The 27,671-nt window shown below is 40.6% G+C and overlaps 1 protein-coding gene across 3 annotated transcripts in view; it reads left to right on the top strand.

Moving 5' to 3' along the window:
• Positions 1–255: 255 nt before the first annotated feature.
• The window catches only part of Adamtsl1 (ADAMTS like 1), an 880,796-nt gene continuing 853,380 nt past the window's right edge, over positions 256–27,671 (top strand). For all 3 annotated transcript variants that reach the window (XM_040757202.1, XM_040757201.1, XM_040757200.1), the window contains exon 1: positions 256–453. In XM_040757202.1, coding sequence (XP_040613136.1) covers positions 367–453 — 87 coding nt within the window. In that variant the 5' untranslated portion in view covers positions 256–366. The remainder of the gene's footprint in view (positions 454–27,671) is intronic.

Genomic DNA, 27,671 nt, shown 5'->3' with positions numbered 1-27,671 from the left:
TCGTTCTCGGAAGCGGGCAGGGTGGTGCTCCAAACCCGAGCAAGGTGGGCAGCCGTGACCCTCTTTTAAAAATCAAGAAAATAGGAGGCAGCGAGCAGCCCCTCTCACTTTTCCCGGAGGCGCACCAAGCTTTCCTGGTTGCCTTGGGAGGACCCTGGAAGGAGGAGTGGGAGGGTGCTGGGGCGGGGTCGCCGAGCCACCGGGCGGGGACTGCCTCACTCACGCGGAACGCCCCCAGCCGGGCGCACGCGCTCCCATTCAAAGCCGCTGGACTGCACGGCCACTGCGGAGACTCGCCAACCCGCCCCAGCGCCGTGCCTGTCAGCCAGGGGTCCGCAGCCACCGCTCAGTGTCTTCGCAGAGACGATGCCGCGGTTGGTGGCGCGCGGGCCTCCGGGGTTCCTGGCTTATCTCATGGGTGGCACCTGGTGCCTCCTCTGCGTTGCGGGACAGGTAGGACAGCCTGAGCGGCTCCATTCCTCCTGCACCCCCCGTATTCCCCCTTAGCCCTTAGCGTCTGCTGGAGCGGGCGTGTCACTTCTTCGGGGAGCGCTTCTTTTCGCAAAGCTCTGTCGTGAGGCTCAGTGATCTGGAGAGCATGGGACAGGTGGCAGAAGATTGCAACTAACGCGGGTGTGCTGGCCTCTCGTGCCAGGCAGGTGGAGTCAATCTCTGGGCTAAACTTCCTGCTCTGTCCCTGCTGGAGCTGGCGCCCAGGTCTCTCTTCCAGCTGGGCAGAGTCGGGCAAAAAGGCAGCGGCCGAGCCCTGGAGCTGTCATTTCCCTGCAGCGTTCCGCCTCTTCTGTGCAGTGCAGCACTTCGCTGAGTCCCCCTCTCTTGCTTTGCTGGGAGAGGCTTGGAGGATGGCACACGTGCTCTCACTTCAGCTCTGCCAACACCCGGTGAACAGCAGACTTTGTCACCAGAGGTCTTTGTGTCTGGGGAGGGAGGCATCAGTGTGCTAACTGAAAAACAGGTGGGCTTCACCGTGGGCGGGGGGGGGGGGAGTGGGAGGAGTGGCCTTCATGGTTGCCACACCCACTCGGAATCCTCCCACAAGTTTTGCCTGGCCAAGCATTAAGTGGGATTCATCAGGCTACTTAGAAGGGTCCTGGGAGTGTAAAACCCACAGTGGTATTAGTAGTGCAAGACCCTGGAGCATCTGCTTAGGAACTAGAGTAGAGGTTAAGGGAGGGTCATGTCCAAGTGTGAACCGCCTTTGGATTGCTTTTGAGAGTCAGGTAACTTTTAATTAGCACTAGCCACTTGGGCAGCTTGCTCATAATTTTGCCTACATAGATGTGATTTTCACAGGATTACTTTGGTAATTCTGGGAAAATGCCCAAATACTCTTGGAGGGAATTATCGCTAGATATCCTCTCTTCCTCTGTTTTGGTTATGGAGGCGTGTCCAAATTGGGGGATTTCCTTCCTTTGCTTTTACTTATGTTTTGAAATTTGTTTTCATGTCTGTGTGTTAGTGGTCATTTTCATGGTAGAGGTATGCTTTTGAAGAGAGAGGATCAGGTGAGAATGTTCCTGAGAGGCTCAGAGCAGGCTGGGACTGAGGCGCAGGGGCCCCGTTAGTGATGGCACTTTTCAGACACTCAGTTAGATTGTGGTAGAACATACTAGAACAAATTGATGTTAGTTATAAGCTTGTTTTGTGCCCGCCAGCCTTGATCCATGGCGGGTTTCTCAGTCTTAGATCCCAAATAGAATAGCCCACCTGGGTCCTGTGACGATGGACAAATCAGCTTCCTAGAGGAGCTGGACTTACCGATCCTAGGTTATCGCACTGTGCTGCTAGACTGAAGACTACAGAGAGGAAATGTCCTGTCCCCAGGGGAGCCGTTCTTATAGAACCATGACCCCCAGTCTACACAATGGAGAGGACTTGAGCATACGCACAGGATACTTGACAGGAATCTTTGGGTACTGACTCTGTCTTACTAGTCATTGGTCGAGCTCTTAACTTTCCATCGTACCTTTGGTATACTGAGGGCCTTGGCTTGAGTTCTCCAAGGTACTGCCAAGTATCAAAAATACCAGGCAGGTCTTCAAACAAAATCAAGACAGCCTCTTATCATTTTGTTTAAAATGGTCAGATGGATAGAAATTCTACTTCATCCTTGTGGTTTGAATAAATTGTTTGCTAATACTAAATCCAACAAAGGTGTTGAATAACCCATTAAATTTTTTAGACATGTGGGTGTTATTTTATTTATTTAGTTTTGTTTGTTTCAAATACTCTCTCACCTTGCCTCCTCAAACCTGTTCAAAGTCACTCTGGGCTTTCTTGGCATTCAGAGCAAAGTGATCTCCCAAATACCACACACCTGTTCTCCTTGCCCTGCATTACAACTGCTCCTCCTGGAGGAAGCTTGTAAACACAGATTTGGAATTCCAAATGGTGCTCTCCACATGGGTAGAGAGGAGTGGAAAGGGGGCAATGGGTCCGGTATATCCTGGGAGAAGGCAGATGCCTTAGAGGGTCTTTTTAGAAACTAGACTAGCTGCCTTTATGGTTTCTTGTCCTTTAACAAAACCCATATGTGGACATTTTCTAAGAAATTGAGGATATTTAATATTAGATCAAGAAATCAATCTATAGTTGTTTTGAGTTTGCCCAGTCCTTATACTTCTAAAATTAAAGCACTCACTACACGAAACAAGTGTCCACTAGTGTTAGTAGACCTTTCTTGAGTACACTGTAGCCACAGTAGGAGTGAGGCCATCAAGACCTGCTTCCTAATCAAATTGCACCAATAGTTCATAGAACAATATTCAGTGTACATGAGAATTGTTCTGAAATCCACCGTTTCTTTCTTCTCATTTTCTTTCTGCTTTCAGGAGTTATTTCTTTTTGCTTCTGACTGTTGTTCTCCCATTTTGTAAGATCTCTTGGCTCACTACTTAGGCTCCCATGAAAATGGTTATTTTACTGATTAACCTCATTTCATAAACTGAACCCAACTCTATACCATTATCCAAGTTGCTCCCTCAGAAGGACTTGCATAGCCAAGTCCTTATCCTGCACAGATAAAGATGGTCAATCAGTGTGTTGGTAACAAATACAACCCATTATTACTGCTTTAAAATGGCACTTTGTGGTGTTCATTCAAACAAAAAGATATTTTCATTAATGGCGGTATTCAAATGGTGCCCATAGGAGTTCAGTAGTGAAGTACATAGTCCCAAGAATGCCAGAAAGAGTTTGTGGCTTCTTGGATTCATTCTCAACTTAGGACCCTGAAGAAAACTTGCTTGTGTCTTATTCTATGGTGTGAATTGCTGTTGGTTTATTGTTTTTCATTTTTTGCCAGGATAATGACAACCCTGCATGGTTAAAAACAAATGCAGGGCTTTTAGAAAAGCTCCTATTTCAACTACTCTCCCCAAGCAAGGAGTCCTCTGAGCTCAGAGGCTGCACCCCAGGGAGCATTTTTGTTTATTTGGTATATTCTGAGATATAATTGTCACACAGTAAGCTGTTCATGTTTAAAATGTACCACTTGACAAGTGTTAACATAGACATACCCCCAATAACACTGTATTTACCAAATGTTTTCATGGCCTTAGAAAATGCCTACCTCTTATCCTTATTTGAAGCCAACATCATCAGGAAAATAACAGTGTTTTGTTAGTACACATTACATTTCATGGTATTTTGTGTTAGTGAACTGATACACTCTTATCACTTACGATTTGCCTTTTTATGTTTTTACTCAGCATAATTATTTTGAGGCCATTCATGCTGTAGCATGTGGAGCATGCAGTACTAATGTTTTGCCTTTTGTTCTAGGACTTTTGTCTCAGTTTGTTGCCTATCTACTTACACCTATGGAGAGTGTGTGTCTCCTCTCTCCTTGGTTGTTACAAATGAAGCTTCTCTGAACATTTGTGCATACAAACTTACAGAGACATTTGTTTTCATTTGTCTCTTGATAAAGATAGTAGCTTAATGGTTGACTCAGATTGTAGATAATGTCCAACTTTCTAAGAAACTAAGGTTTAAAAATATTCTAAAGTAGCTCTTCCCTCTTTACCCACAGTTTTGATTTCTGTAGTTTTGGTACTTGTGGTCTGAAAACATTACATGAAAATGTTGTGACATAAACAAATCATAATTTCTAAAATATGTTATCATTTATTATTATTAATGTTATTATTTTCTCTATCGATCTCTTATATCACACAAATGTTCATGAAGTCACGTTGGTACTGTCTCTGGTTTCATCATCCATTGAGATCTGGAGGTGCATTGCCTGTGGGTGAAGGGAAATAACTTGTGTACCACATTTTCCATCTTTTGCAGTGATACATCGGAGTTGCATTTCCTCTGTATGCTTGCCAACACCTGGTGGTCTCTTAGTCATGCAAATAGTGATGACTCAGTCTTGGTTTTAATGCACAGTCCCCCGATGATTAAAGATGCTGAGCATTTTCTCCTTAGTTTATTTACAAGTGTACGCAGTCAGGCATCTCTTGATATTGGAGATGCATCCTGAAAAATGCAACATGGAATAATAACTTTGCCAGTTTTTGAGAGTGGTCCTACAGAGACTGTGTCTTGTGGCTAATTTTAAGGAACTACTGTCATGTTGGTAGTCACTGGGGTGCCATATGCTGCACAAATAGAAACTTCAGCAAAGTTTCTATTCAAATTCTTGTTTTCATTATTAGTTAGTTTTCTTATTGTTTATTTACAGGATTCTTTTTTATATCCTGGCCATGAATTTTTGTCAAATGTATGATGTGAACTTATTTTCTTCCAAGTCTTTGGTGTAATCTTTTTGTTTTTCTAAATAATGTCTTTGGATAGTGTTTAGAAACTTTCCCTTTTTGTGTGTGACAAAAATATCCAACAAAAGCAACCTAAGAAGAGAGAGTTTTATTTTGGGTCACAGAGGAGAGGTATGATAACAGGAGCATGGGATGGCTGCCCACACTGTGTCCATAGTAAGGGAGCAGAGAGAGAGAGAGAGAGAGAGAGAGAGAGAGAGAGAGAGAGAGAGAGAGAGAGAGAGAGAGAGAGAGAGAGAGAGAGAGAGGAGATGAGATCAACATTGGTACTCGGCTCACTTCTCTCTTATTAGGTTGAAGATCAGCAACACATTCAGGGTGGGTATTAATACCTCAGTTACACAACTCTGAAAATGCCCCTACAGATACTCCCAGAAGTGTGTCTCCTAGATGGTTCTCAATGTCATCAAGTTCACAAGATCACAGGGATATGTAATTTTGATGAAATTAGACTTGTGGGATTGTTTTAAAGAAGAGTTTTGACTTTGCTCCTTTTTAAGATGTATTTGTCTAGGTAGAGATGCATACAGGGGTTTACTTAGAGAAGTTTAATAGCTTTAGGTTTTTTGTGTGTGTGTGTTCCAGTTGGAGTTACATTTTATGTATAATGCAGAGTATGGTTCTATGTTTGACTTTCAGTTCCATTGGTTTCTCTGTGTACCTTCATCTAAATCAGTATGTATACATGCATGAGTCTGTTTTCAGATTCCTTCATTGTGTTCCAGTGAACAGGTCCATCACTATGCTTCTGAGGTCAGTAGCTCTCAACCTGTGGGTTGTGATCCCTTTGGGAGCTGCATATTGGATATCCTGCGATCAGATATTTACATCATTATTCATAACAGTAGTATAAGGCTGTTAGGTAGCAAAGGGGATAATTTTATGGTTGGGGTCACTCCTACATGAGAAACTGTATTAAAGGGTTGCAGCATTAGGAAGGCTGAGAACCACTGCTCTAGGTACTGTATTGCTATAGTTCTAATTTTTATATTGTACTTTTTTGTGCAATCTTAGTGATTGAACGCAGTCTGTGTGTGTATATGTATTAGAATGGATTATTGGCTTACACAGTTGGAGTCTCAACAGTCCAGCTGTTGTTCTTTGCATGCTATAGAGGCAGTCAGTCCCATAGCCACCAAGTCAAGAAGAACTGAAAGGCTGCAAGATTCCTGGTAGACTCACGAAGGGCCAAAGGAGCTGGATTCTGATGTAATAGCAGCAGCCACACTTGTTCAGGAAGCCTAGGGCTTGCACATGCTGGCTGGATTATTTTTCTACTTTTATTTCATGTGATCCCCAACCTACTGGGTGTTGCTGACTGCATTTAGGGTGGGTTTTTCCTCTCCAGCCACCATCCCACTTAGAAATCCTGTCGGGAAACTCCCTTACATATGCAACCTGAAGTATTTGACTCAACATCCTCTAGGCATCTCAAAAACCAGACAAGTTGACAGTCAAGACTAACAGTGTAATATTAGCATTTTCTTTTAAGGTGGTATCTAGGTTCTGGAAAGATGGCTCAGCTGTTAAGAGCACTTCCTGCTTTTGCTGAGGACCCTAGTTCAGTTCCCAGCATTTACATCACTCCAGTTTTATGGGATTTGATGCCTTCTTCTTTTGCTGAGGACCCTAGTTCAGTTCCCAGCACTTACATCACTCCAGTTTTATGGGATTTGATGCCTTCTTCTGGCCTCCTTATACACTGCAGGCATGTGGTCCATATAAGCATTTGCAGGCAAAATACCTACACAAATTAAGATAATAAAAAATCTTGAAAATGTTATTTGATTCAATTTATTTACCTTTGTTTGTATTTTTATATTTGTGTCCACAAATGATATTTTTCCATTTTTAAATAAAAAATTTAATTCAGGAAGTTTTTATCTAGTTTTGACAACAGAGTAATTCTGACCTCATTGAATAATTAAGGAAATGATTTCTGCTTTTCAATGTTCTGGAAAAGCTTGTGTATGAGTATTTCCTCATATGTTTGGAAATTCATCCTTGAAACCATCTAGAGCTAGAGTTTGTTATGTGGGAAAACTTGTAACTGAAATTTAGTTTGAGACAACATGCCATTTAGATGATCTATTTCATCTCAGGTTAGTGATGGTGTTTTGTCTTTCACATTTTCTAACTTCATATAAGTTGCTTAATATAGTAATTCATAATATCCTCTTGTCAAGTATAATACTCTTGAGATTATAGTTAGATCATAGCATCATGTCTGATGTTGATTCCTTTTTTTCCTGGTCAATATGCTCAGTAGGTTTTCTATTTTATTAAGGCATATTTTTATATGTATGGATGTTTGATTGCATATATGTATGCACATTCATGCCTGTGCTGGAGGCTGTTGGAGTACACAGCAGATGACAACCAGTATTCAACAGGTCCACCCTCCAGATGAGTAACTCTCTGATGGGAAGTCCCACCCTCTCTAATTGCAGGAGATGGCCAGTTCAGGCTCTGTCTCCCCCATTGCTAGGAGTCTTAGAGAGGGTCATCCTTATAGAGTCCTGGAAGTTTCCATTTTACTATGTTTCTAGCTCATCCTAGAGATCCCACAGATTCCAGTTGTCTCTCCCAGTACTCTCTCTCTCTATCCTTCCCCAACTGGAACTCTCCTGTTTCCATGCCCACCCCCTCGTTCAGACCCTTGCCCCATTTTTTGTGATGTCTATTCTGTTTCCTCTTCACGGTGAGTTTCATATATTCCCCCTTGAGCCATCCTTCTTACTTAGCTGTTTTGGGGTATGTGGATTATAGCATAGTTGTCCTTTATTTTATGACTAATATCCACTTGTGTGTGAGTACATACCATGTTTGTCTTTCTGGGTCTGGCTTACCTCACTTTAGGATGATCTTTTCTAGTTTTATCCATTTGTCAGCAAATTTCCTGGTGTCACTGTTTTTAACAGATGAGTAATATTCCATTGTGTAAATCCACTACATTTTAAAAAATCCATTCTTTGGCTGATGGACATCTAGGTTGTTTCCAATTTCTGGCTATTATTAATGATTAAAGCTGCTATAAACTAGGTGAACAAGAGTCCTTGTAGAATGGTCGAGCGTCATTTGGGTATATGCCAGGAGTGGTATAGCTGGGTCTTGAGGTAGTTTGATTCCCAGTTTTATGAATAACCTCCATATTGATTTCCAACATGACTGCACAAGTTTGCACCCCTACCAGCAATGGAGGAGGGCTCCCCTTACTTCAAATCCTCACTATCATGAGCTGTCACATGTGTTTTTGACTTTAGCCATTCTGACAAGATAGAATCTTGTCAGATAGAATCTCAGAGCCTTTTTGATTTGCATTTCCTTGATAGCTAAGGATGTTGAACATTTTTTATTTTTTCATGACAGGGCTTCTCTGTACAGTACTGGCTGTCCTGGAACTTGCTTTGTAGAGCAGACTGGCCTCGAACACATAGAGATCCACCTGTCTTTGCCTCCCTAGTGTTGGGATTAAGCCACCATGCCTTGCTGTTGAACATTTAAGTGTTTCTCGGTCATTTGAGATTCCACTGTTGAGAATTTTGTTTAGATCTATATCCCATTTTTCAATTGGATTATTTGGTTTGTTGATGTCTACATTCTTGAGTTCTTTATATATGTTAGATGTAGGGTTGGTGAAGATGTTTTCCATTCTGTAAGCTGCCATTGTGTCTTTTTGTCAGTATCCTTTGCCTTATAGAACCTTTTCAGTTTCATGAGGTCCAACATAAAAAATTGTTGATTTAATGCCTGCATGATTAGTGTTCTGTTCAGGAAGTGGTCTCTGCCAATGTGTTCAAGGTTATTCTTTGCTTTCTCTTCTATCAGGTTTAGTGTGTCTGGATTTATGTTGAGGTCTTTGATCCACTTGGACTTGAGTTTTGTGCATGGTGATATATATAAATAGAACTATTTCCCTTCTACTACATGCCAACATCCAGTTAGACCAGCACCATTTGTTGAAGATGCACTCTTTTTTCAGAAATGGCCAGTCTTAACAAATGTTCTATATGTATTTGGAAAGAATTTACAATTTTACAACTTTATATCCTTCCCTGGTCAGTCTGTATTTTGTGGATGGCCAGAAAATATCAATGAAGTCAGTCTGGCTGATGGAACGATCCAATATTTTATATGGTTTCTGGTTTTCTCTATGTTTATTGTATCAAATCTTCAGAGAGATGATGAAGACTTCATTGATCGTATGTTTGTTCATTTGCTTTATTTTTTCATAGCTTTGGTATTGATACACAAGTGTTAAAGAGTACTATCTCAGCTTAGCAAATTGCACTTTTTATTTCTACTAAATGACATTTTCTATTCCTAGTAATAAATATACTTTGCCATTATTAATATTACATGACTATTTTAAAACCTTTGGGTTTTTTAAAAATGTTAGTTATTTCATAGATATTATAGTCTGATGTGATTTCTTGATACAGTTTATTAAATTCCAGTATTGTGGAACTATGCAAGCCATTCTCTTCATCCTCTCATTGTTATTATCACACTGAAGTCAAAGGCAGTATGCGTATATTATAGTCATTACAGTCTCTGAGTATCTGGTCATTTTGTTTTCTAGCAGATCTTTAATCTTTCTTCTTTAAAACTCTTGACGTGTAACTCACCACACCATTCACCCATTTCAAATGTATAACTCAGTGGGCTCTTTTAGATTTACAGATAAATTTGATCATTACTAAATTCATTTTTACACTTTTTTGGGACCTCAGACTTCCTGAAAAACACATCAATACATACTTGTGAAAGAAAATGAAACCCATTTGTTTGTATGCTAGCCAAAACATTTTTTAAAGGACTGTTTCCCTTAGATACTACCCCATGTCTTAGTATTCTAGTCTTAGTAGTTTATTGTTGTGAAGAGACACCATGGCCAATACAGCTCTCATGAAAGAAAGTACTTAACTGGGGACTTGCTTACAGTTACAGAGAGTTAATCCATCATCATCATGGAGAGGAATGTGGTGGCATGCAGGCAGGCATAGTGCTGGAGAAGTAGTTGAGAGTTCTACATCCTGTTCAAAGGCAGCAGGAAGAGAGCCATTGAGATGAGGCCTCAGAGCCCTTTCCCAGAGACACACCTCCTCCAACAAAGCCAGGTCCCCTAATTCTTTCCAAGCAGTTCATCAACTGGGGACTGAGTATGCAAATATATGAGCCTATGGGGACCATTATCATTCAAACCACCACACCTTATAACTCTCCTTTCACTGTAGTTCAGCTTATTTATTGAATCTGGATTTTCATTTGAGAGGCATTTTCTAATACTTCTGAATTGCCTTCTTCTACTTAGTATGCTGTGTTCAAGGTTCATCTTAAATTGTGGCATGTGTAGGTATACTATTCCTTTTCATGGCTGAGCAACACCCGGTCTATTAAAAACAGAGCATTTTGTTTATTGATAGACATTTATTTTGCCTCACTTTTTAGATATTATCAATAATTCTGCTATATACATTATTGTGTGAATATGCATCCCTAGCACTATGTTTAATCCCTGAAGAATTCCCAGGTTCTGCTATGCCTTTATATATTCCCACCAGCCATGTGTGGTGATGCCATTTTCTGCATATCCTCACCAACAGGCAATGGCTATCATAGCCATTCTAAAAGGAGTGGATAAATATCTTAGGGTGGTGGTTTCCATTTGTATTAATGTTTAGCATCTTTTCATTTACTACCTAATTTAACATTTCAGTTACTAATTACCTTGGTTAAAATAGAAGCTCTTTGCTATGTAACTGTCACTTTCCATCCTGTATTACTGGGAAACTATCACATAGCCCTGATGCCCTTTCCAGGCACATGAGACCCTCTGCTCTGCTGGATTCCCTCCTCTCAAGGCCTCCTGGTCTCCACACCTGGCTGCTTTCTGCACAGCTGCCCACAGAGCTGTAGCAGGGAGATCTCCCCGCCCCCGTGTTTTGTTTTGTCAGATCCCATGTGCAACCTCCAGTGAAGAAATGGGTGTAAGATCAAACTTTGAATTATTTTTGTATTTGGAAAATTATTCTGTTTTCTCACTTGTCGTTTCTTTCCCAGGACAGACAGCACTAAGTTGAAAATAATTCATTTCCTGGCACTACTGTCACTAACATCCCCCTAGATGATAGCTCTGTTGTTGCTGTCTCTGGGATCTTATAGAATTTTACTCCATGTTTGGTGCTCTAAAGCTATCAAAGTTTTTCTACAAAGGGTGGTATAGTAAATGCCTCATGTTTGTGGCCTATGCTGTCTGTAACCTGGCTACTCATGTGTGACACTGTAGCAGAACCCCAGACTTGGTGACCAGGCAGATGAGCAAGCACATCCATACTTCAATCGTTTATTTACAGAAGATGATGGGCTAGATTTGGTCCATCAGTCTTAGTGTTTTGACCACCATGCTAATGTTTTATGATACTAGGCCTTGGTGCAGGATATTTACATTAGTTGTGCTATATTATTTGTGGCCTTCATTGAATCTGTGTCACATTGCTTGAAGAATGTTGACTCTCACAGACTTTTCATAATTTTCTTCCTAATGTCTTATTTGCTTGCCTTTTGCGAGACACCTATTAGGTACTATTCTCCTGGACTATACATATATCTGTCTAGTATAGTCATTTCTCTTGTATTTATTCCTTTCGTGTTCTGCTATGGTTACACTCTCTAAAATATTTTCTTGGTTTTATTTTCTAACAGTGATCCTTATATAGACCCTCTGCCAATATGCCAAGCTGGGGGCATATTTCAGCCCCCTTTCCATAGCACCAGGTAACCCCAAGTGCAAAACACTTCTGCGGTCCAATAGGCTAAGTGAGCTTGTTTTCCTATCCTCCTGCTTCTGTAGAGACATAGTTCCACTAGACAGTAACAATTCTCCACCAAGTTTTCCTACTCCAAAAATTTATTGGCATCTTTTGTCTGCTGTTGTCTTCTTTCCAGTTCTCTTGTCGTCTTTATTTATTTACTGTTATTTTAGCAGACATCTGGGAGAGAATGGAGAAAATATAGTGTTCAACCTGCTATGTTTAACGGGAAGTCAGCACTATTTATTTTCTTTCATTATTCCTATTTTCTTAGCCCAACTCATCTCCAAATCCCAAGGACTCATGGTCTGATGCACACTCTCAGATACTGAAATTCTTGAGTCCTCCATCTAGCATTGTCAATATTATAAAACAAAATAAAGACAAAAGTCAAACCTGGGACTGAGGTTGAGTTGAAGTGTAGGGCCCATTTCTTAATTTGAGAACCTCTGTACAGCAGACAGAGTTGGAATTTTTTTTCAGAGCATGGAGTCTTGCTTACTGCTGACTTTGTGGTGGCCAAACACAATAATAGATCTTAGCTCCATCCCTATATTAATCTTTAAGATAGTTCTCACATTTCTAGTAATTGTTTACTTTCCATTTTCTACTTAAGTAAAAACAACCTAACCTATGTGATGAGAGATGAAGCATACAATTTATTTTACTGGTTTACCAATTTTGATATACATATTTGAACACAATTTTATGAGATAATATGGGATTAGCATGATGTAAAAAATATAAACTTAAAATAGCATATGTATTAAAATTTAGTCTTCAAAGTGTGATTGACATGTAGGCCTCTTTTGTATGTTTGGTGGATAACGGAGATGAGGCAAGATGAGCAGGTAGATGGTTTTGAATCGCTATTGATTACAACATGTCAGTTTGAACTCTTCATTTTGCTCTGGGATGATATCTAACCAGAGACCTTGTCCTTTTGGGGTAATGGAATGGTGGCAAGAGGGCCACGTACTTCTTTTACACTTTCCTCATGGCTTTGGATCCATATAGCTAGAGGAAGTGCAGTGGTTCTCAACCTTCCTAATTCTGTAGCCTTTTTAACATATTAAAAGTGGTGACCCCCCCAGCCATAAAATTGTTTTCATTGCTACTTCATAACTGCAATCTTGCTACTGTTATGAACTCTATTATAAATATCTGTGTTTTCCAATGGTCTTTGGAGACCTCTGTGAAAGGGTCATTTGATCCCCATTGGAGTCTTGACCTGAATGTCAAGAACCACTACTTACTTACTTAATGACTTACTTAATCTTGTAGTCACAAACTTCAGTGCTCCTAAGTAATTTCTGCTACATTGTACAATCTAGAGGTCACTAATGGCTGGTGCTGCGTAGGTAAAAGCTGGGAAACATCTTTTGCATTTACTGTATGTTAAATTTGTGTGTGTGTGTGTGTGTGTGTGTGTGTGTGTGTGTGTGTGTAAGTCAGAGGGCTTGCAGAAGTCTGTGACTTCCTTATATTTTGTTGATTCTGGGGATCAAACTCAGGTTATGAGGCTTGGTGGCAAACATCTTACCATTTTATTGCATATTCCAGGAACTCATTCTCAGTGATTCTGATTCAATAGAACTAGGCAGGCCTGGAAGTCTGCATGTGTTCCTTACCCACATTCCCAGAGGTCATTCACACATGTCTGAACCAAAGGCCACATTTGAAGAAGCACTCATAGGATCTGTCTTCTCTCCAGAGGAGAGAAATGAAGTCTTAGGAGGTAGAGTGACTTGCTCCCAGTTTGGTAGTGGGAGGGGTGGGAGTAGGCCAGCATGCCTCATAACTGTGCAATGAATTTCCCCACTAGAGCACACACTATTATTTTAGTGTCTAGTTACATCATGAACTAAAGATACGAACCACCAGCTTAATGTTTCTTTATTTGTAGTAACCTCTGTTTTTCATAAATGGTTTTCAGATGTTTGGGAATAGCTTCAACTCAGTCACTCTGTAGCAGGGGACTGAGCTGGGAAAGCCCTCCATTCTGAGCCACTCTTGTGTGACCTGTTGGAAACAGGCTTCTGTGTGTTTTCCCCTGAGGCATCATATCCTGGAAGATTAACAGATACTGATTTAGAAAAGCATCCCAAGTGTCCAGAAACCAGACACTTGATGAAACAGGGTACGTGCCGCTGAACACCTTCTCTCCACATGGTGACTTAGCAACTGTTGATGGGTTCTTGGAGGCAAGGAAGGAAACATCTTGTATGCCATTATTTGGGATGTTCTCAGCTCTACCACAAGCCAGCCAAACAAATTACCCATATCCACTCCTTGTGGTGTCACAGGTTATGAGTAGATGGAAAGACATTTTAGGAAATGTTAATAGTCGCTGTTAAAATTGTGTACATTTTATGAAAAGTGATCACTGTGACTACTCTTTGAGGACACAGAGATGCTTGTTATGAGGTACTTTTGTTGATGTCAGCTGCAACCAGGTGTGCAAATTTGGAACCTTCCTTCTGAAGCTCTGCGTCTGTCAGGAGAGGCTAGGCCATGGGCAGGCATGGTGGCTACCTCCCACAAACACATGGTAGCTTCCATGTGGCTACATGTGGGTGCATAGTGTGGGAGAAGACTAAAATCTGTGCTGATGGAAGCTGTATCGCAACCCAGGTGATAGGCTCCAGGTGGGGAGGGGACATACTGCCCTAGATGGACACACCACTTAGCAGTCATAGCTGTTGCTCTGTTCATATTCTAATGCCCAACTCAAGTTTACGAGGGTGCATATAACTATCATGGTATCCCAAGAATACTACCTTCTTGCTTTGGTTCCTTTTGCCTTAGCAGAAGGTGTGGTCTAGTTTTTTTTTCTCATGTGTGTGCTTTAGAATAAATGACCCGACACTCCTGTATAAGCATTTCAAATGAATTGTGACACACTTATTAGTTAAAAATACATGCAGTTTAAAGCCATATGTCACAACCAATTGTCTTTTGTTTTAAACATTTGTTTTGGAAGCTCAAGGACAATTTCATTAGTGTTTGAAAAGACCACCAACCCCAACCCCAGGGCAGGCATGCTTATAAATTGTAATTTGAGTTCTACTAGGTCTTAATAATAAAAATCCCAGCGTCAGATATAAGGGTACAAGCTGAAAGGTCAAAGAGACGAAGGAGCAAACCACAGCCACACTTTAACTCACCAACTTCCCATTTGAAAAGAGAGCCAGCCCTGTTACTTCCTGCCTATATTTCTCTCTCTGCCCAGCCAACTTACTTCCTGTCTGTCTGTCAGCTACTGGCAAGCTCCATCCTCTGATCTTCAGACAAGCTTTATTTGTACAAACAAAACATCACCACAGTAAATCTCAGCAGCTTCCTGGAGGAGGAGAATAAAATAGAGAAGAAAAACCATGAAATTTAAATTGCCAGCCTGGGGTCCACCATGTGGCAGTAGACAGTCACATGGCAGGAAGAGGGCCTTTAGAGAAAGGGTAAGATAGCCCACCATACCAGAAAAAGAATGTTGGGGTTCTGGTTAGCATCCAAAATAATGAGGCAGGGGAAAAAACAGAAAGAGGAAAAGTTGCACCTTAGATTCAGAAAGTACTCAATGGCAGCTTGTCTTGTAGTGACTATGTTAGTATGGTGGGTGGGAACTCTTCAAGAGAAAAGTATCTCATTACCCCCATCTCTTTAGCATAGATTAAATCAGCCCTGCCTTCCAGAGGGGTGGGTGGTCCCTTAATTAGGTCATTGGCTCTCTTCAACTGGAATGTTAGGTTTCCATTCTGGCCAGAGAGTCTAGTCTCTTGGCCAGGAGTTTCCCTCAATGGACATTTACTTCTACCTTAACATGCCCCCCACCCACGACAAGAGGTCACCCTAGAATAATTTAGTACCCAGTTGAGGAATCGGAGGCCCCATATACTTCAGGTATTTCTAGCCTTTGGCAAAGACAAGAATGCCAAGAGGCTAAGGACATTTCTGGCTTTTAGCTAATAAATAATCTGGTTACTTGGAGAGAGTGTATTAGACTTACACTGGATAGCCAGTTTCTACCTCTTGTTCTTATCACTTTATTCTCTCAAGTGGTAACTCTAGCTGCCATTATAAGTTCCTTCAACAATCTAAGGAATCGTAGTCCCAGAAATTAAGCTTAAGTTTGTTTAGACCTTGTTTAGAAAGCTGTTTCTCATGAGTGATTTCTTCTTGATAAGGAAAATGTCCTAGATATAGGACATCACAGCCTTGGCTCAATTCAACACTACAGTGCTTATCTGCAGCCAAGAGAGGCAGGATTATTATTGCGTTAACCTAAAAGTAAATGATGGTTACATTTCTTCTTTCTCTCTCTAGAAGCTGGCTGGGATGGACTTCACACTATAATTCTAACCTCTCCAACAGCTAAAACAAATTTCTGAGCCCATAGATCCTGGGCTCATCACTCTGGAGACTCTGCTTGGATACCAAAGGGAAGAAAGAGGAGGAGCCCGGTGGATGGATGCCCTGTGAGCCCATCAAGAGATGATGAACTTCGAGTTGGACCTTTAAGCAATAGTATCTGTTCTAGCCTCCTCATATTTAGGGCTTGAAATACTCATAGCTCTTCCTTGACTTCTCACTCAGCTCTGTTCCTGTACCAGTCAAGGACTTCCTTTGTGTCCTACAACCAGAAGTTATACAAATAAAATCATAGATGCACTGTGGGGTCTTTTCAATAGGTCCAGTATAAGAGGACCCTAACTGCCATAATTGATGCCCCCATTTGCTTCAAAGAGGTCATATTGGTCATCACTCCAGTTTCTTAACTACTCCCAAATGCCCTATTCAGGATGTTAAGTACACATCTTAACCACTCATCTCCAGAACATTCATTATTTTGCAAAGTTGAAATTTTATTGACTCAACAATTCTCTATGCTCTTGTCTGTGTTCCTGGCATCTTCAATTCTATTTTTTCTGTCTCCTGAACTTGCTATCTGAAGCTCTTTATCCAAGGAGGATAGTAGTATTCATTTTATTTTGTGACTGACTTATTTGCTTAACATTATGTCGACAAGTTTCATGCATGTCACAGCATGTACCAGAGTTTGTTTTCTTTTTGAGACTGACTAGTACTCCACTGCATATACCTACCACATCATATTTCATCCATGTTTCCATTCATTGGTAGACTGTGGGTTGTTTACATATCACACTGCTATAAACAACCATATTCCATTTCATCTAAAATTCAAGTTCATTTTCTGCATAAGAGATAACCTGCCTTTGAAGACACTTAGTTTTCAAATTTTTTTTGTATTCTAGGAAATAATGATTTTTCTTTAAAATACAGAACTAATAGAATATTCTTAGAAATCTAATTGTTAGAATAAAATCTCATTGACATTCTACCCACTTCTTGTAGATTCAACAAAATTCACATAACCAGAATACTCCTGTGTTTTACTTTTACAGCAGTCTGCAAGGTAGAGGACAGCCTGTACTAATGATACTCTTTGTTTCTTGTAAGATGCAGGGTCATGAAAGAAAAGAAATGGCATAAATTAGTGTGTACCTTACTGCTGCAGCATGTAGGGAGGTGACCTGTGAAGCAGTATGTCCCACACAGGCGGCATCTTACTTGGTTGCTGCATGGCATGGTGCACGGGACGGGACAGGTTAGAGGATAGGTTAGGGGTGGGAGGTAGACTGAAGGGAAGAGCACTAGAATGGGATCCAAACACCTTTTGCTACTTGTTCATGAAAGGAGGCCAGTGATTGGCTGGACTGCCTGGGAACAAGCTCTGAGGTTCCATCTGTTTCCTTCTTCTCCAGGGCTAGGAGTGACAGATGCGCACTGTCATACCTGACTTTTATTTGCAAGCCAGGGATATGAACTTAGGAGTGACAGATGCGCACTGTCATACCTGACTTTTATTTGCAAGCTAGGGATATGAACTTAGGCTCTCATGCTTGCAGAGCAAGTACCTTAGGATCTATCCTCACATCCTTAGAGTTTTCCCCCCATTTGTTCACTTTTGAGATTGCCATCTCATTACAATGTTTCTCCTTTTCCTCAATCTAAACTCTCTCATATACCCCTCCCCACTCTCCTTCAAATTCATGGCCTCTGTTTTCATTGTCATTGCAGACATATATGTATTTGTATATTAATGTATATATATATTCCTAAATATAAGCTGTCCAGTCCATATAATGCTTCTTGTGTGTATGTTTTCAGGACTGACAATTTGGCATCAAACAATTAATTGGGTTTTTTCTATTAGATTTTTGTTCTTTATATATTTTAGGAAACAGTTCCTTATCAGATGAATAGTTCCTAGATATGTTCTCCCATTCTGAAGTTTATCTTTTTGTTTGATGTTTCCTTTTGGTACAAAAATGTTTTATTATCATATAACTTTTCCAGTGATTTTTTGTTTGCTTATCTTGTTATTGGGGTCATATCCAAGAAACTTTTGCCTAGGCCAAGGTCCTGAAAAAATTTTTCTGTATTTCACTGTTAGGTCCTACATTTAAATCTTTGATCTGTTTTTTTTTGTTTTTTTTTTTGTAAATAGCAAGGCATACAGGGATTGAGGTTTTTTTTTTTCTTCTGCAAGTGAGTATCCCATATACACATTATCATTTATTGGAGATAATGCTACCTTTGTAAAAAAAAAACGAACAAATAACAATTGACTGAGTGAAGTAGTTTAGACAAGAAATTTTCAAATTTGATGGCAGCCTAGCCTCTTTGGCAAAACCTTATTTAAAAAACAACCATTTTTTTAAAATTAGTTGACTGTAAGTGGCAGATAAAGTATTCTACACTGTGTCTTTTGTTTGGTATATAGAACAATTTTGCTTTAGTTTTCTTCATTGATTTTTTTCTGAGGGGCAACTGGATGGTCTGTCCATTGATGAAAGTGGGGTGTCTGTAACTATTATTAGTATTGTAGTCTAGCTTTTAATCTTCTGTTTGTATTCTAAACTTGAGTATTCCAGCAGAGTAACCATGGTGGTTATTTCCTCCTGTTTGAGATGATTCCTGTGTTTTTTCTTTTCATTTTGAGGCAAGGTTTTGCTATTTTCCCAACGTTGGCTCAAATTCCTGGGCTCAAGCAGTCCCCCTGTGTCAGCCTCTGAAGTTGCTGAGACAACTGAGACTTGGGTAAACCACCATGCCTACCCTGGATCCTGTATAGCTATCATTTTGCTTTCAGTTTTGTTTTTAAAGTTTTTCCTTTGAGCCATATTCTATCTGAGAAAGACCACTCCTGCTTGTTCCAGAATTCCATTCACATGGTTTAGTTTTTCCCATCGCTTCACTGTAAAAGTGGTAGACCAACTTTCACACTGACACCATATTTTTGGAACTAGACCTAACATAAAGAGACCTGTTGGTCCACATCTTTTGAGGAATTTGGTATGTGCATATTCAAGATGAATATTGATGTCACTCTGTGAGCCTTTATCTCTACTTGCTTCATGTTTCTAAATCCTTCTAAATCTCTGGCTCATTTTTGTGGTTTAGAGGTTTTCCATGATGGTAGGGCATGTTTTGTTTTCTTTGTTGTCATAGTTTAGGTTACTATTGCTGGGATGAAACACTGTGACCAAATCAACTTGGAGATGAAAGGATTTTTTTTTTCACCAGCAGTTTCATATCACAGTTCATTATGAAAAGCAGTGAGTGAGGGAACTCAAGCAGGGCAGGAACCTGGAGGCAGGAGCTGATTCAGAGGCCACAGAGGGGTGCTGCTTGCTGGCTTGCTCCTCATGGCTTGCTCAGCCTGATTTCTGGTAGAACCCAGTACCATCAGCCCAGGAATGGCATCACCCACAATGGGCTGGGTCCTTTGCCATCAATCACTAGTTAAGAAAATGTCCTATAGGCTTGCTTACAGCCTGATTTTATGGAGGCATTTTCTTAAATGAGATTCTCTCCTCTCAGATGACTTTAGATTGTATCAGGTTGACATAAAACTATCCAGCACGTGTGTGTGTGTGTGTGTGTGTGTGTGTGTGTGTGTATGTGTGTGTGTGTATGTGTGTGTGTGTGTGTGTGTGTGTGTATGTGTGTGTGTGTATGTGTGTGTGTGTGTGTGTGTGTGTTTGCCTTACTAATGAGTTGGGCATTTTCTTTTATTGTTATATTTTCACTTAAGTGGTACTACTTTGTCTATTATTCAAGAAAATATCTTGGTACATGAACTTGTCCAAGCTCAGTATGCTGAAATTTTGGATCTGCAAAACCATGCTCAGCTAACATTCCTTCTGACAGTGTTAATATACTACAACCTGGCGAGGCTCTTACTTGCTTGGACCTATTAAGCATCTTTTGACCTTTTGGATTTCTTGGACCTACATGTGCTCATTTTTCTCAAGATACGGCAAATTTTCTGGAATTATTTCACTGAATGGATAGTGTATGGCTTTTCCTATGGCTTCTTCTCATGGACCCTGTGCCATGACCTTAAGAGAGTCAATACTGATACTATTCCAGAGATTTGACACCACGTTCTCTCTGTGTGGAGGCCCTTTCACTTATTTTTTATTAGCGTATGTTCATCTCTCTTGGTCTGAAGCTTAAATATCATTTCCATCCCATATCCTGTCCTCCCATGTCTCATCAGAGTTGATGCGGGCTCACTTTCATTGCTCTATCTCAAAATACCTAGCTGTAACACTTGTAATTCGTAATGATACTTGTTTGTCTTTTGTGTGTGTGTCTGCCATCGCCACCATTGCTAACTGTGGCCTGAGGACCAGCTTGCTGTCTCCTCCATACACACGGTGGTTTGAGTAAGAACGGTCCACAGCTGCCTCCATGTTTCCTACAATGTTGATAGTGATAATGGACTAAACCTCTGAAATTGTAAACAAGTCCCCACTTACATGCTTTCTTTAGTAATATTGCCTTGATGGTGATCAAACAGTGACTAAGACATATGCTGCATCTAGACCCATGCATGATTGATAAAGAAGTAATTGAATATTTTTTAAATGTATGTAGTGACAAAACTTCCCTAAATTTATTTTTGTTTATTAAGCAAATACATACCCTGCTAATCACATAGCAACCTTCAGGTATTATTAGTTCAAGAAACATTAGCCGTTCACAGCTATGGCAAAAATAATATTTTTAAAGTTATTTCTTGGGAACATGTAAAATGCAATTTGCAAGACTCAAGTGGAGGTCATTTAGGGATCTGGTTGTTGGCTCTCAGTGTCACACTGGTGCCTGGTTCTGTATGACAGATGGAGGAAGAGAATGCTGAATTGCTGGTGTAGTCATCTAGGGAGTGGAATGTGTAACTTCTGTCAACATTTTGTATTCACATTCCTCAGCAGATTCCAAAAGGGACCCAATCCTTATGTCCCCACAAGAACTCTATTCCATGACCACACTTTCAAGCAACAGAGATCATATCATGAGGTCTTCTGAAAGCTCAGAAGGTCACTCAAACTGCAGTTCACGTGGAAAATCATACATAAATACAGGTATAAGAATGTAACTAATGCTTGCATGCAAATGGACCAACAAGTCACTTTCTAGAACGTAAGAGTATCAAATAGTCCAAGACTCAGAGGATTGACACCATTGAAAACAGTGGCAGGAGTTCCAGTGTAAAATGTGTTTTTGCCTGCCATCATCTTTTAAAATTGTAAAGTAAAATATGATGGCACAGAGTATAGGGAAATAGAATTTAAAAATGTCCTGTTTGTGTGAAGCACAGAAAAAGGATGCTTGCCAGCCTCTTCTTGTGCTGCTGTCTTCATGATAGGCACAGATTAGCTTCTTACTAGCTGAATGCAAGCCCAGAGAGGGCTCTGATCGGGCTTCTGGCATCCTGAAGAGCGTTCTTTATATAGTTTTTTTTTTTTTACAATGGGCTGTTTTCAGCTTTCAAATCATCAGATAAGCCTTAGTCCTTTGATGAACTACACATAAAGGCAAGCGCTCAATCTCATGGGACTGTTCATCAAATAGGCTCTTGTTTGTTTAAAGAGTAAATAGAGGCCCATTGCATGTCTGCTTCATAATACATTGTAACTGATCTATCAGACGACATTGCTGTAATTCTGTGAGCCAAAGTTAGCTTGGCCATTCCTTCCTATGCCAGGAAAGGGGAGAAGAAATTTGAGCCCAATGTTTCTTCTGCAGCTTTTACCTTTTCTATAAAAATCTTTTCTTTAGCAGAAAAAAGGAAAGCATTCTTAGCTTGGTGGGTTTAGGAGGGCATTGTTCACTGCACTGAGGTACTCCTAAGACTGCCTTTGTATCATCCATCTGACTCTTACCTCAGCATCTTTTCTGACGGTTCAGAGGGAAACCCATTTGAAGCCAAGCCACAGACCCCAAACAGGGAAACCTTGTGCATTTTTAATTCAAAGCCTTCAAAAAAGTTAGTTTGCAAATTGGATACTTTTCCAGAAATAATACACTTCCTGGAACAGCTTTTTGTGTTTTCCTCCAGCAGAAGGTGGTATTCCTCATAGAAAGGCAACAGGAAGTGGTGTCAGACACTGGGGAGTGTCTTATGCATCTATCAGATCACAAAGTCCACCTCTACAGAGACACATTTCCTCCACAAAGCCATACCTGTTCCAGCAATGCCATACCTCCTAATAGTTCCACTCACTTTGGCGGCCATTTTCTTTCAAACCACCACAGCTTTGCTACTTCTCTCTGATTATACCTTAGCCTCTCAAGTGGACACCGAGTGACATCAACAGTGCCTCTCCCATTTCCTTTTCTTTCCTTCCTTCCTTCTTTCTTTCTTTCCTTCGTTTCTAAAAATCATGAAAGTATATATTGCAAAGGATTGTTATCTAAACTATATAAATGCTTTTTTCTTTTTTAAATTAATTTTATTTAAATTAAAACAGTCTTACTTTACATACCAATCCCAGTTCCCTTCCCTCCAGTCCTATTTCCCCATCTCCATTTCCCTATCCCACCACCCATCCATTCCTAGGGAGAGTTCCCTCCTATGGGAATCATCAAAGTCTATCACATCATTTGGGGCAGGACCTAGGCGCTCCCCTGTCTATCTAGGCTGAGAGAGTAACCCTCCATAGGGAATGTGCTTACAAAGCCAATTTGTGCACTAGGTATAAATACTGGTTCCACTGCCAGAGGCTCCCAGAGACTGTCCAAGGCCAGCAACTGACACCCATGTTCAGGAGGCCTGGTTTGATCTTATGTAGGCTCCCCAGCTGTCAGTCTGGAGTCCTTGAACTCCCACTTGCTCAGGTCAGTGGGTTTCTGTGGGTTTCTCCAGCATGATCTTGATCTCTTTGCTCATCACTCCTCCCTCTCTGCAACTGGATTCCAGGAGTTTGGTTTAGTGCTTCCCCATGGATCTCTGTTTCTGCCTCTATCAGATACTGGATGAAGGACCTATGATGACATTTAAGGCAGTCATCAGTCTTATTATAGGGGAAAGATATTTAAGGTAGCCTCTCCACTATTGTTTAGATTCTTAGTTGGGATCATCCTTGTGGATTCCTGGAGATTTCCCTAGTGCCAGGTTTCTGGTTAAGCCCCTTAATGGCTTGCTCTATTAAGGTATTTCTTTCCTTGCTCTCCTTCTCTGTTCTTCCCTCTACTTGACCTTCCTGATTCCTCATGTTCTCCTCCCTACTCCCCTTCTCCTCTTTCTCCTACCTCTCATCTCCCTGTGCTTCCAATTTATTTAGGTGATCTTGTCCCTTACCCCTTCTTGGGGAGTCTATATATATATATATATATGTCTCTGTTAGGGTCCTCCTTCTCTGGGGTTGTGGATTGTAGGCTGGTTATATTTTTCTCTATGTCTAATATCCACTTATGAGTGAGTACATACCATGGTTTTCTTTCTGTGTCTGGGTTACCTCACTCAGCATGGTTTCTTCTAGTTCCATCCATTTGCCTGCAAATTTTATGGTGGATCTCCAGAATATACAAAGAAGCTAGTCACCAAAATATCAAGTAATCCAATTTAAAAAATGGGGTACAGATCTGAATAGAGAATTCTCAATGGAGGAATCTCAAATGACCAGAAGGCACTTACGAAATTGCTCAACATCCTTAGCCATCAGGGAAATGCAAATCAAAACAACTCTGAGATACCATCTCACACCTGTCAGCATGGCCAAAATCAAAAACATCAATGACATTTTATGCTGGAGAGGATGTGGAGAAAGGGGAGCACACCTTCATTGCTGGTGGGAATGCAAACTTGTACAGTCATTTTGGAAATCAGAATGGTGGTTTCTTAGGAAAATGGGAATCAATGTACCTCAAGATCCAGCAATTCTACTCTTAGGCATATACCCAAAGGATGCACATTCATACAGCAAGAACATCTGTTCAACTATGTCCATAACAGCATTATTTGTAATAGCCAGAACCTGGAAGCAACTTAGATGCCCCTCAACCAAAGAATGGATAAAGCAATGTGGTACGTTTATACAATAGAGTACTACTCATTGGTAAAAGACAATGACACCTTGAAATTCATAGGCAAATGGGGCCATTTTCTTTCAAACCACAATATTCCACACCACGGACCCCAAAGGCTTTTAGTCATATCATAATGCAAAACTGAATTCAGTCCAACCTCAAAAGTCCCTATTGTCTATAACAATCTTAAACTTATTTAAATGTCTATTGATCCAAGTCTCTTCTGAGATTCATGCAATCTTTTAACAGTAATCCCTTAAAATCAAAATAAAAAAGCTGATCAAATACTTCCAACATATATGGCACAGGATATACATATCCATTCCAAAACATAGAGAAAGAAGCATATTGAGGAAATACTGGACCAAAGCAAGACCAAAACCCAGCTGTACAAACTCCAAACTGCATCTCCATGTCTGATGTCAGAATGCTCTTCAGATCTTCCACTCCTTTCAACTCTGATGACTGCAACATCCTTCTTTCCCTTGGGCTGGTTCTACTCCCTGTTAACAGCTCTCCTTGACAGGTATCCCACAGCTCTGGCATCTCCAACATCTTGGGTTCTCCAAGTCAAGCCAGGCTTCAACCTCACAGCTTCTTGCCATGGCATCTCTAGGCTTCCGTTCAGGTGCACAACTGACACACTCTTGGCCTCAGCAGCTCTCCTCAGTTGTGGAGGCAAATGCCATAGTCCCTTTTTTCTTTTCTTAACTCCAGAACCAGATGGCCCATGGCCTAAACTGCCAAGTTCTGCTGCTTATTGGGCCTGGAACATGGCCCCCTTGGTCAATTATGTCTTAACCAACTTTCTACTTTTGATGGTTAGAGCAGGCTGGCCTCATACTCAGAGATCTTCCAGCCTCTTCCTTCCCAGTGCTAGGATTAAAGTTGTGCCTCCACCACACCAAGCTCTAAGATTTCCTTTAATTCCTTTTCACAAGCCGGAGACTTAGCTGGATGAGATCATGCCTCGAAGTTACCACTCCCTTTATTTAACTTCCTCATCTCTTTATCTCTTTGAACACAGAATTTAGCTCCATTCTACTTCCTGATGCTGTTTTTCTCCTCAAAATATATTTTTCTTGCTTAGTTTGTTCCTTTTCACTATATATCTTCATTACAGTTACCAATAATAACCACATAACAGAGTCTATACTAGGCTGTTTTGTGTGTGTGTGTTTTTTTTTTCTGTCAATTGAATTAATCCAAAACTTTTCATTTCAGATAAAGGCGAAAAGCAGGCCCATGCTTCATGAAAACAAACAAACAAACAACAAAAAAAATCCCCAAACACAAGAATAATTTCTAGGCAACATACTGAAATACTTCTCTCCTGAAACCTCTTGAGTCAGGCACCCACAGTTCAAATCTTTGTCAGCACCTTTGTCTTCCATGCTCCTACTATTATGGCCCATTAAGTCTTGCTTAAAGCATCCTACTGCTTCCCTAACCCAAAGTATCAAAGTCCAAATTCCTCCAAACAAAAGCATGGTCAGGCTTTTCACAGAAATACCTCAGTCTTTGGTATGGACTTCTGCCTTAGGATTTCTCTTGCTTTGAAAAGACATCATATCCATGATAATTCTTACAAAAGAAAAATTTTAATTGGGGTGACATTCATTTTCAGAGGTTCAGTCCATTATCATCATGATGGGTACCATAATGGTGTGTAGGCAGACATGGTGCTGGCTACATCTTTATATGCAGGCAACTGGAAGTAGTCTCAGATACTGAGCTGAGAAGTGTCTTAAGCATATATCAAACTTCAAAACCCACCTCCACAGTTGACATACTTCCGCCAACAAGGCCATACCTCCTAGTTTTGCCACTCTCTTTGGAGGCCATTTTCTTGAAACCACTACACCGGGTAAGTACCATTCTGCTTCTTATGCTTCTGATGAAGCCTTAAATAGTTTGATTGACATTACCTGAAAGTTACCACAGCTGTGACTATAACCCAGCCCAATAAATGTGTTGCCTTAGTATAAATTAAGGGTGTTTGTGTTAAGTTCTACTGAAGACCAGAATTAGAAAAGGATAAATTTCCAAATCCAAGGATCTATAGTTTGGAAGTTTTTTGCAGCCTTTATGATTTAAAACAAGCTGATAGATCATCATCTTCTACTGTGCATTATGAAAAATAATCTCAGTTAAAGCTAGAACTCACTCTATATCAGTGGTTGTCAAACTGTGGGTCATGACCTGTTTGTGGGGATAGATTAGACATCCTACATATCAGATATTTGCATTATGATTCATAACAGTAACAAAATTACACTTTTGAAATAGCAATGAAATAATGGTTGGACATCATTACAACATGAGGAACTGCTATAGCATTAGGAAGGTTGAGACCGACTGCTTAAAATGCTGGGTGGAGAGGACTCAGCAGGATCCCTGCAGACTGTAGTGTTTGAACTTCATTTTACTTCAGTTCACCTGTGAGCACCTTTGCCCATCTCCGGCAACATGCCATTCCTGGTGATTTTGTTGTTGATCCTCTAAGCAGATCACTTTCTATGACTGAATGCTGGTGGGGAAGATTTTGGCAGCCTGTCAGTCAATCAGCGCTCCAACATCCCTTCCTTGAAGTTGTACTACTAGCCTCTAAGAGCTGAGCTGGTATTTCAAGGGCCATGGGCTACTCTTCCATCAACTGGTGGAATGGGGGATGTCTTAGTCACTGCTCTATTTCTGTGAAGAAACACCATAACCAAGGCAATTCTTACAAGAGAAAGCATTTAATTGGAGGCGTGCCACAATTTCAGAGGCTTAGTCTATTCATATCATGGCAGGAAACACATTAGCCGGTTGGTTTGTTACTGGAGATGTAATGGAGAGCTTCTTATTAATGCGCAAGGAGAGAGAGAGAGAGAGAGAGAGAGAGAGAGAGAGAGAGAGAGAGAGAGAGAGAGAGAGAGAGAGAGAGAGAGAGAGAGAGAGAGAGAGACTAGGCCTGTTAAGTGTCTGAAGACTCAAAGCCCACTATCCAGTGACACACTTCCTCCAACAAGGCCATATCTACTCCAACAAGATCACACCTCCTAATCCCTTTAAACAGTTTCATTCACTGGTGACCAAGCATTCAATATATGAGCCTATGTGGGCCATTTGATTCAAATTACAATAGGACTCTTGGGTGTAGAGCAGATGAAGTTGAATATTGGGCACATGGTTCTTTGATGACATTTTTGAGAGATGATGAGAAGCAATTAAGTTTGCATACAGAGAATAGCTGGTTACTATTGCTACTTAGGCTTTTGGTGTCCTGGTTGACTTGTTTCAGTTAGAAGCTTTCCTTGTGTTAATTTTTTTACAAGTTACCTAGAGTGTTTCTATCTAGAACTGTATAAACTTCTCTTACAGAGCTATTCATTTCACAAGTATCTCTGGGCCTGGGATTTTGGAACAGATGACAGTATCAATCTCTGTCTCAGTCTTCATCTTCTCTTCTTTGTGAATCACCCCCCTTCTCTTTATGGGAGTGGTTGAGACTCCCTTGAACAATCTGACATATTTTACTCATCTCAGAATCCCAATGCCTTATTTTCAGATCCTAAATTGTGACATAAAATTCACAACTAATGACATTAATATTCTAAGCTTATTCCCTTCACTCCCAAGTCTATTCTGTGGGTTAGGTAGGAACAAA

This window comes from Mesocricetus auratus, unplaced genomic scaffold (genome assembly GCF_017639785.1).
Source record: "Mesocricetus auratus isolate SY011 unplaced genomic scaffold, BCM_Maur_2.0 Super-Scaffold_100014, whole genome shotgun sequence".
Lineage (NCBI taxonomy): Eukaryota > Metazoa > Chordata > Mammalia > Rodentia > Cricetidae > Mesocricetus > Mesocricetus auratus.
This window is presented reverse-complemented; position numbering and strand designations above follow the sequence as displayed.